The following is a 10610-nucleotide window of genomic DNA, read 5'->3' on the forward strand; positions in this document are numbered from 1 at the left end:
TAGAGCGGACAGGTGTCGAAAAATGAGAACGATCTCGCTGAAGACAATGCGACACGCGAATACAGGATTGTAACAGAAGGTAGCAATCGCAGCATGTCCGCAAGAGAAACACCCGCCTTCGAAAACAGGCTACAAGTCGTGAACTCGATTAGTTCCAAAGAAAGTAACGGCTTCGACAAAGCGTGACTGGTCATGTGTGCTTCTTGTTGAAGTGCTTGAGCATGTTATCCTTCCTTGGATAAGATTTCTTGCAGCCAGCCTCGGCGCATCGAAAGCGAAATCGGGACCCAGCTAACTCATGACTTTGACGGTGTCGCTCCAGATCTGCGCGCAAACCGAAGGCGCTAGAGCATCCTGGATGATTACAGCCGTGTCGCTTTTCGTGTTTACGGCGTATGTGATTGCTGCAAAAGAGATGATTAGCTTTCTAGCCACATTAATCCCAGAGTTGTATCCTTACTTGAGGTCGCATGTACGGTTGAAGATCAGATCGCAGCAGCTATGCTGAACAGATTTATCTTGAGCTTCACTTCTCTTTCGGGACCCATTTAGATCATCTAGAGAAGGGGTCACAGGGTGTGAGAACCGGTCTTGGTCTTGCGAAGACGCGACGAGGTCGACGTTTCGTGTAGGTAACGTGTAGTCGCTCGGGTCGGTGTCGGCAGTACTGCCAGTTGAGGATGATTCCCAAATATCTGTAGTAGGGGTGTTTATTCCATTTGTGGAACTTTTGTGGAAGGGTCTTTCGCTCAGGAGTGGGTTTGAAAGAAAAGTTAGGGTTCGGTCCTCGGAACTGATTCTGGATCGAAGGCCGGAATGAGCTTCTGATAGTTGTTCTAGTTGCGTTCTGAATACTTGTTCTCCCGATTCTGCCAGAAGGTAAAGAACAGAAGAAGTCTGGTAGAGGACGACTTCTGGATTGTCGGCTGATTCCGTGCTTGCGGTCCGCTCGCTCGGAGCTACGCTTGGTGGCAAAAATGGAGCATGAATGACGGGATTGATCTCGTACTCAACTTCATGGGGACAGACAAAAGACGAGGTGTAGGGCCCTGACCGTGGCGCTCGCGTTTGCTCAATCGAATTTGTTGTGATGAAGAAGACGAACGGCGAAGGTTATGAGACCCTTGCCAAACAGTCAGCAGCAGGACATCAGGCCTGGAATCAAAGAGTGAATTGGCGTTTAAACAGTGGGGTGTAAATCCGAGATCATCATCCGGCTAAGCTTTTGGTGACTGCAGTTGCTTAAAGTGTGATAGAGCCGGATGATGGTCGATCGACGTTGAAAAGACCCCCAGCACACGACGCCGGATGGCGTGGTGATAGGGCCTTAAGGGCCTCAACGAACCGAAGGGTGTTCTCAGCTGATGTTGTTTCCCGGCTTTCTTTCGCGCTGGTAGTTAAGGTTGAAGGATGTTAAAGATGTGAGAAGGTTTTAGGAATATAGGTAATTGAGACTTGGTTATGTGTATGAGATAGTTCTGTCTGAAATACAGATCGTAATGCTAGGGAACCGTAGGAAAAGGTTGATTTATACCCAAGCGTGGAAATCTGGAGGCGTACCATGCCTTCGGCTAAACTGCTAAGCGACAGGGTTGTGGCAGTGATCAGCCACGATAAAGTCGCAGCGCTCGTCGCGCATGTACACATTGCATAGCCCGGCCAAAAAGCATTGTCAGAGGAGGATCAGCCTGACTGTATGCCTCCATTTACGTGGCGTGGAAGTAGAGAGGAGGACGCAGGCTGAGCGGCACGGATATCGGACTGTCTGTGCTTTCGCAGCCCTTGTCCGCTTCGAGCCTGATATTCGCGGGCAAGAAACAGCTGCTCGCGCGCACGCACGCGTCTCCACTCATGTCCTATCTATCGTCAGCCACACTATCTTTCCACTGCGCCTATTGGGGCAAACCATCTGCAATGATGGTAGCACCGCCGAAAACGTCACCTGCCCATCGTGTACCGGTATGCCACAAGGCTGGGACGCACAGCAGCCGATACGCCCACACGGAAGTCTTCATTGACACAGATATTCACGATAAACGTTCTCATTATTGATTATGTCGACTAGATCATTACCACAACGCTCTACTTCCTCGCAGCGCCGGTACCCTCTGGCCAGAACTCTTCCAGCCACTCATACGGGTTCTCAGGGACGTACTGGTTCAAGATCTCACCCTCAAAGTCGGTAAGGTGGTCGCGTGTCAAGTTGTACAGCGCGTACTTCTCATCTGGACCTGTTCCAACAGTGTATGGGACGGTCTGAACGTTGTTTCCGATCTCCTTGTCGACCCAGCGCTCGACGTCTACAACCTGCGCGTTCTTGATGCGGTACTCGTCGCCGTAGTTGGGTGAAATCTACCAATGTGTTAGCAAGATGGAAATAAAAGAAGGACCCTGGGGAGCTTACTATTCCCATTCTGGTGCCATTGACGGCAATGACGTTCTGGATGGTGACATTGCGCTTCGCCTGGTTCAAGCAGTTGCCGCACGACTGGTAGAAGGTGCCGAAAGTCTCAGCATAGAATCCAGTGATGTTGAACTTTCCGCCTAACGAGTTGTCTTGGAAGATCTTGTCGGTTGCCGAGCGCGCACCGCCTCCAATAACGCGAAGCTGTGTGTTGAGGCCCTTGGATGTAAGAGCATCTTCACACACGTCCTCCCACCAGACTGTCACAAGAGAATTAGTATGCTGATCAGATCAACTTTGGCCTCAGAGCTTACCATTCTCGACCCACGCATCACCTAGCGCGTGGATGCCTTCGCTTTGGTGCTTTCCAATGACCACGTTCCTGATCGTGGCACCAGGAAGAAGATTGAAAACAGCATCGGCATCTGTTCCTTCCGCCTGCTCGTTGCACGAGCCCTCCACGCGCTCATAACGCTTCATCTGCCCATCGAAGACCTGGCCTGGCTGGATGTACATGGTCTCGTTGAGGACAACCGTCTCAGTCGGTACCGGGAACTTGGTAACCGGGAAAGGGAATCGTGGAAGAGGTCGTGCACCGAGATCGCCCTGAGTGGAGTCTGCGCCTCCTTGTGGTCCATCGCCATTCTGACGACGGATCACTGCTGCCGATGAGAGCGCAGGAAGAAGAGGGAGGATAACAGAGGTAGAGAGCTTCATCGCGATGACTGGCTGTGAAGTATGAGGGTATTTGAGCTCTTCTGACTGAAATTCTAGGTCAATCGAAGACTGTCGAGATGCAGGAGAGGTACTTTGCATTGCTTGCAGCTGCCCTAGCTTTTATATCACCCACAACACCTCCCCGCCCAGCTCTCCTTCCGTCCAGAAGCCTCATCACGCGCATTGTTCCCACGCGATCCCACTTACAATCCTGGCGCGACCGTTTTCCATATGCTCGTGTAGCTGCACAAGGTCATAGCTTCCATAAAGCTACCCCGGCATCACCGCTCTCAAGCCAGCGGAAGAACTGGCATCCAGGTTGTTTCCGTGAATGACGATGCGAGAACGGTGGTGTAGCAAACTTGGCGCAGATTTAACCGATGTATCCCCAGACTATGAGATGCGTCGCCAAGTGAACGCCTCGTCTTGGTGACATTTTCCCACGAATAACCCCACGACTTGGCAACCTGCTGTCGCCAACCCCAACTTTCCTCCCCGCGTATTGCAGGTTACTTCTGCGGGGGACAAGGGTCTAATTTTCCTGCGCCCTGAGCGGTCGTGGCTTGTAGTGGCTTGATGTGCAGGATTTGGTCACCGCGGCCGCGCTCCAAAATCTTCCATCCTCTGTTGCGCACAGAATCTCATGGTATGGGCGAGTTTGACTCGAAAACGAGAAGGATTATACTCAGTGGAAGACGGAAGCAGATACGATCAGGACGTGTTCGAGGAACGTGGATTGACATGACTTCATTGCCAACATGGTAAACCTGCTAAACAACTACACAGCTGATGACAGTCGCATACCCAGCGACTCAAAGAATAAGGAGCTGTCAAATCCAGTTTTCAGTCATCTCTCGCAAGCCTTTCTCAAGACTATCCCATCTCGAGTCCGGTCCCTTCAGCCAGCCCATGATTTCCTCGGCCCTGGCATTTGGCAAACTCATTTTGTCAACGCCCATGCCCTCAATGTTGTCCAGAAACTTCCTTTCGGGATACAGTGTACGCCATATATCCAGCATCTGATTGTAGCTCCACGGTTCCGCGAACCCAAAGAGACGTTCATTGTTAACATCGCTGTGAATCAGCGCGGAGATGTGTACGAGCGCGCAGTCAACGGGATGGACGTACCATTGCGGACCAACGGAAGTTGTCCAAAAGTCGAGCTGTTTGCCTTCCCATGCAGCACGAGCCCAACCGATGGTTGAAGGGAAGCCTTGATGCTCGGGGATCACGACAGGGCCAAAATTGGCGTTTGGCAACTATTTGGGGTTAACGATGACCTTTCTAAAGCATTGAACTTTCTGCTCACAACGCGGTTGAACACGAAGCCGGGCTGGTTATCTTCCATCCATTTCATCATCGCCTTCTCGGTCTCAGTCTTCATGGCGGCGTAGACGAACAGCCCTGGTTTACCAGGCTCTTTCTCCAGAATTTTCAATGCTTCATCATTATATGTGTTCTCATCGATTGAGAATTCCACATCTGGACGAGGAAACGTTGCGGCAAGGGATGACGAGGTGAAGACGAAGCCTTTGCATGAGGGTACCTTAGCACAAGCCTTGAGACCATTTAGACCCGCTTTCACGGTAATCGAAATCGCTTCATTGACGTCGGAAATGCCTCCGATTGGCGATGCGACGTGGACGAAGCCTTCAATGCCTACAAATCAATGTTCTTTAGTATTGGGGTTCAAGATATCACTAATGAGCCTTGTTTAGACATACCATCAACGATATCATCATAGCACCCCTGGACTGTCATATCGGGCACCTCAACCAACTCAAATCTCGCTTCCTTGTACTTATCGTTGAAGTACCCCGTCATGTATTTGTGTTTCTCGGCATCTCTCACCGCACCGCGAACATTGTATCCTCGCTTCAGGAGCTGATCGACGATGTGGCTTCCGACGAGCCCGTTGACGCCTGTCACGAATATTGTCGCACCAGGTTTGATAGCGACCGTAGGCATGGCGTCAAGTAAGGTCGATTGATGGTTGCAGCAGGCGAGGCCTGTGACATTGGCTTGTTTTTGGGATATCCTGAATGTGCCTTGGGTCCTGCTCGTCGATTCCGCAACCCACACTGATTTGAGAGCGAAAATGGAGAAGGAGATAAGAGTCACAAGGCTAGGAAGCGCATATATTCACTATAACGCATGTGGATGGCTGCCAAGTTACACAAGCTAACTGTTTTTGGAAAGGCGGGGTCGTCATGCTGGCTGCTGGACCGAACGAACACCAGCGACATACGCCTTCAGGCTTGAGATTACTCCATTCAAGGGCTCTAGTCGATGATTGTAGCCTTAGCACTACACAGCCTTGCGGCTTGCCCTCTGGAGACCGGCTTTCAATGACATCCAAGCTGTGAAGGCTTCGCAATGTCCATACCAGAACAAACCCGACGAAAAGACCTATCGCACATACAAAATGCTGATCAGAATTACAACAGACGTTTCGAGTCTTTCCCGAGCTGTCTATCAATTGAAGACGACGAACGATGACTTTACGGAGTAGGCTGTCGCCTCGAATGATCGACCGCATCGTCTTCGACACGATTGCCGTTGAACTCCTCGCAACCTCGATACTCACATAAAGAACAGCGTTCTTTCTGGAAAGCAAGCTTCGAATGTTGAACGATCACAAGTATGAGATATCCGAAAGAGATGCCAATCGCACTCAATCTACCTCGTTAGCCCCTGTCAGCCCTTGGCAAATGCACCAATGCCGGCACCGACGAACGAGGCACGAAACGAACGCGATCGCCGATGGACAATCAGCCATTCATTCCCATGGCTGGATGTGAACGGGTAGAAAGATAAGGCGATAACCAGAGGAAACAGCACGTGGTCGATGAGGAGGCGAAACCTGATGCCTCTGCGGCTGGGTTTCTACCCACGCAAGGAGATGAGGGAATAGACGACGTCAACGATGAAGAAAAAGAAGATAATGGCGCACGGGTGGTGATGTTATTTCCGACGGCATAGATGGGTTTGAAGGAGGGCGGCAAGGTCAGCAGACGAAAGAAGGCGCACCTGGGGGGTACTGACTTCACAAAGGCATGCGAATCTGTCCGAATACTTCTGTGCGCATCGAGACACTCTGAAGCCGAAGAAAAGATCGATAGCTGATGTCTCAGATTTCCAAGGCGACACCAGAAAGATGAAAAGAATGGCAGCCACGAAGCACGCGTAATTTTTCCGTACGGCATGATGACATGAGATCATCGCTGTCTACCCGTTACGAATGTGCACGTTTGTAAAACAAACTAAGCACTCCACGATGTCGACTTCTTCCACCGGTTGTAACCCGGCGGTACCTGGACCGCGGCTCACCCCACGACTTTGACGATCCAACTCCACGCCGCAAATACGTACGACAGCTTAATCACTGAAGTACGAGGACTGAATATTTCTCCCTTGCGCCTCTCAGAACAAGCCTTCCAACACGTTGATGCGCCTTTGAACAAGCATACCAAGCTTCTATTCTCCGTGAATCCTGAAGCTTGTCACACCCCTCTCATCTTGGCGAAATGAAGAAACATTACGCCGTTCCCCACAAAACCCAGCCTAGTCGTTTCACTCCAACACCACGAACGGGCTCGAAACCGCTCACCGGGTTCGAAAGCAAGCCAAAAAGCGGGTCGACCATCTCGCTTGGACTAGCCGCCGCCCTCCGAAGGCTCCGGTGACAGCACTGACAGCTCCAGATGCCGAGAACGTCGCACATGCAACCCATCTCCCGTGTTTCTTGCTCACAGCCACTCAATACCACCGAGCTTCTCGGTAATGATCGTGAAACGGTGGGAACAATGCGGAGACTACGTGCCGCCACGCCGTCTTCTGGAATGTAGGTCTCGAACGGGTTGGAAGCGCCAGGACGTGACCCTTGGAGTACCTACTCTTACCATGAGATGATAAAAGCGCTACCTACCCACCCTCTCTATCGTTCTCCATCACATTTGTGAAGTTTCAATCCTTTACTTCTTCTTGTGCTAGACCGCATTGTCACTCTTTCATCTATTCAAATCCTTACTTCCTTCATCCAAACTTCGCTTCAATGGCTCGTTACTCCTTCGCATTCGCTGCTCTAGCAGCAAGCGGTGCCTACGCTGCGCAGAGCGCCGCATACACACAGTGTGGTGGAAAGGGCTTCACCGGTGCCACGGCATGTGTCTCCGGATACCACTGCGAGGTCCAGAACGACTGGTACTCTCAGTGTGTTCCTGGTGCCGGTGCCGGTGCAGCAAGCCCTGTAGCAAGCCCTGTTCCTACAACCATGATGACTGCCACCAAGGCACCCGCTGCTAAGACCTCATCTCCAGCAGCAGTAGCTGTTGCCGCTCCCAGCAAGGCTGCCGTCGCAGCCAACGCCGCAGCCAGCTCTGGAAAGACCCAGTACGCCGGTATGAACATTGCTGGTTTCGACTTCGGATGCGACACATCCGGATCATGCAGCGGAGCCTACGTCGACCCCGGTGCGAACGGCATTGCCCAGATGCAGCATTTCACCAAGGACGACAAGCTCAACATCTACCGTCTCCCCATCGGCTGGCAGCATCTGACCGGCAACACCCTCGGCGGTAACCTTGATGCCACCGTCAGCGCTGCCTACGACAAGCTGGTCCAAGGCTGCTTGGCCACCGGCGCAGTCTGCCTTCTCGACCTCCACAACTACGCCCGCTGGAACGGCCAGATCGTCGGTCAAGGCGGACCCACCAACGCACAGTTCGCGGATGTTTGGACCAAGATCGCGACCAAGTACGCATCCGAGAAGAACGTTGCCTTTGGCCTGATGAACGAGCCCCACGACCTCACAATGTCCACCTGGGCCGACTCGTGCCAGGCCGCCGTCACCGCCATCCGCAAGGCCGGCGCCAAGTCGCAAATGATTCTCCTCCCAGGAACCGACTACACATCAGCCGGTACCTTCCCCACCGCCAGCGGTCCTTCCCTCCTCAAGGTCAAGGACGCCGACGGCACGACTGACAAGCTCATCTTCGACGTCCACCGCTACCTCGACAGCGACAACTCCGGCACCCACGCCGAGTGCACGAGCGACCACGTCGAGGACTCGTTCGTGCCCCTCGCTACCTGGCTCCGTGACAACAAGCGTCAAGCTATCTTGTCTGAGGTTGGTGGCGGTAACACTGCGTCGTGCGAGAAGGATGTTTGCGCTGCGTTGGATAGCTTGAACAAGAACAGCGATGTATACCTTGGTTACATTGGTTGGTCGGCTGGTGCGTTCGATCAGAGCTACGTGCTTGGATTGACGCCTAACGGCTCCACTGACCGCGAGTTGGTTACAAAGTGCTTCAGCCGCGCTTAGAGCGGTAGGCCTGAGCCTTGATGCAGGGTATATCTCATCGTTTCTGATGGGTGATACTTTGGGTAGTCGTATTCTCTTCTTCTGTAGATCTTTACAATCAAACTTTTCTCGATATCTTTTGTGGTATCATCACCCTAAGCAAGCAATCAGTCTTATCTTATGTGGAAGCCCATCTTTGCACAAAGTAGTCGAAGTATTCGGAATGATACATAGACTTCACATGAGCGTTCAGAGTAAGTAGAGTAGGGTACGGTGACAGTGTCTTTCCGAAGCAAGCAAGCAAGTACATTATCCTCCATCATGCATCGTGCATCGTGTGTCAACCATCATCCACTACCATCTTCTGAGCCCAAGGCCAGCAAACAAGCAACTAAGCAAGCAAGCAAAAGTACACGTGGTACTGCCAGAGAGATACAAGTAAAAACCCGAAACCCTCCTCACTGAGTAGACACACAAAGTCTCTCGTATACCAATCCTTCCCACATCCAGACCCGTATATACCTCCTCCATCCAAAGAAACTTTTGTTTCAACGAACGTAACAGTGCTAATCGGTGCTGTCGTATAGTGGGCGAATGTATCGCGTTGCTCAGGTATCCTTGATCAAGTCGTCTTTGAATGAGCTGTCCTTGATAGAGGCGTCCTTGACAGTATTGTCTTGGATGAAACTGTCCTTGATAGAACCGCCCTTGATGAAGCCGTCCTTCATGTAGCCGTCCTTGATGGAACCGTCCCGGATAGAACCCTCCTTGCCGAATTTGTCCTTGGTAGGCGTACTTGCCGGCGACAAGTTCTCGAAGTGGTCGACAAGAGACTTGATGCTGTCACTGGTCTTGCGTCTCCTGGTCTCAGTGCCGCTGAACTGGCTAGGGGTGCGTACGATATGGTTACGAATAGGTTCGAGGGCGGACTCTTTGCGCCAGGGAGCGGTTGGTTGCCAAGGTGAGGGCACTTCCCGTGCGGAAGTTGCTCCAAGGAACCTCTGGAAGTCGGATGGTCTCAGAGACCTGGTGCTGTTCATGGACTCGGTATCGGTCTTGTCTTCGGTGGCCTCGGTTTCCTCCGTCTCTTGAGCGCCTTCAATCTCCTCGTCATCTTCCTCGGACTCGTCGGACTCTTCGATCTCGGTTTCCTCGACCTCTTGAATCACCTCAGGCTCCTCGATCAGGCTGACGTCCGTGGTCTCAACGTGTCTTGTAGCCGCCCAGTCGGTAGTTTCGATCATGGAATCCGCTGGGTGCTCGTTGATGGCAGAAAGCGGAAGGTCATCGAGAGACCTGTGCGGAACGTCCGCGTCGTTGAGAGTAGAAATCGAAGGGGAGATACGCGGAGTCGGGTGACCCTCCACGGTGGCCTGCGAGCTGGTCTCGGAGAAGTCCTCGTCGCTGAACTCGTCGATGTACTCTTCGTTGCGATCGCCATCCACAGCCATCGTGCTGCGGTTACTGTCCTCACTCCCGACAAGAGTATCGCCATCGCCCTATGCAAATCAGCAAACTCACCAGCCAACTTCCGCCCCTTCCTCAAAGTAAAGAAAAGGACTTGACGTACCTCAGGAACAAAGATCCTCCCCAACACCGTCTCCATCTTCCCCGCCAGGCCCAGCACACTTGGACAAGCAACCTTCATGAGCACCTGCTTCACCTCGCCGGAACCTCCCGCATACTCAATCACACGACGCTCCTCCTCCAAATTGAACGCTTGAAAAACAACGCCTTTAACGACTTCTTCGCCGCTCCACTCACCAAAGTTTACCGCATCGAATGCGAGCGTGTTGGGTCCGTCGCCAGAGCGCACGGAGCGTCGGTACCCTGCTATGCGCGCTTTGCGTAGCTTGGGCACGCGGGACAGCATGAGAGAGGTCTGTTAGAACGGGAGGGTGGAGTTAGCGTGGGGCTTGTATGTGGTGAGTATGGTTGGAACTCGCTTTCAGCGTCTTCTCAGTGACACCATCGCAAAGGAAATACGCGACCGGGTAGCCGGTCGTAGCGGTCGGTTTGGCGTCAGCTTGTGATGCCATCGCGTGAGGGTCGTGGTGGTTGCCTGAGGCTGGTTGATCCATTGCGATTGCGGTTGCGATCGCGTGAGTCTCGAGTGATTTTGAAGTAAAGGTAAAAGGTGTGTGGGTGAGAAAAGGGAAATGAGGTGAAGAAAAGCTGGAGGTGAGA

At 52.4% G+C, this 10610-nt stretch overlaps 4 protein-coding genes across 4 annotated transcripts; 1 reads left to right on the forward strand and 3 right to left on the reverse strand.

Annotated features, from left to right (window-relative positions):
- Positions 1-2082: 2082 nt before the first annotated feature.
- On the reverse strand, positions 2083-3121 carry J4E85_006400 (uncharacterized protein; the record flags this gene model as incomplete). The annotated part of the gene is made up of 3 exons (XM_051470639.1): positions 2083-2352; positions 2405-2664; positions 2719-3121. The coding sequence occupies 3 exons, from the start codon at positions 3119-3121 to the stop codon at positions 2083-2085; spliced, it is 933 nt and encodes a 310-aa protein (XP_051326127.1).
- An 830-nt stretch (positions 3122-3951) lies between these two features.
- J4E85_006401 (uncharacterized protein) lies at positions 3952-5089 on the reverse strand (the record flags this gene model as incomplete). The annotated part of the gene is made up of 3 exons (XM_051470640.1): positions 3952-4380; positions 4431-4780; positions 4846-5089. 3 exons carry the CDS (start codon positions 5087-5089, stop codon positions 3952-3954), a joined length of 1023 nt encoding a protein of 340 aa, XP_051326128.1.
- A 2086-nt stretch (positions 5090-7175) lies between these two features.
- On the forward strand, positions 7176-8444 carry J4E85_006402 (uncharacterized protein; the record flags this gene model as incomplete). Its single annotated transcript, XM_051470641.1, has 1 exon — positions 7176-8444. The coding sequence occupies one exon, from the start codon at positions 7176-7178 to the stop codon at positions 8442-8444; it is 1269 nt and encodes a 422-aa protein (XP_051326129.1).
- Positions 8445-9031: 587 nt separating this feature from the next.
- On the reverse strand, positions 9032-10296 carry J4E85_006403 (uncharacterized protein; the record flags this gene model as incomplete). The annotated part of the gene is made up of 2 exons (XM_051470642.1): positions 9032-9922; positions 9994-10296. The coding sequence occupies 2 exons, from the start codon at positions 10294-10296 to the stop codon at positions 9032-9034; spliced, it is 1194 nt and encodes a 397-aa protein (XP_051326130.1).
- Positions 10297-10610: the final 314 nt, after the last annotated feature.

This window comes from Alternaria conjuncta, assembly GCF_024043145.1.
Source record: "Alternaria conjuncta strain BMP 0040 chromosome Unknown scaffold_8, whole genome shotgun sequence".
Lineage (NCBI taxonomy): Eukaryota > Fungi > Ascomycota > Dothideomycetes > Pleosporales > Pleosporaceae > Alternaria > Alternaria conjuncta.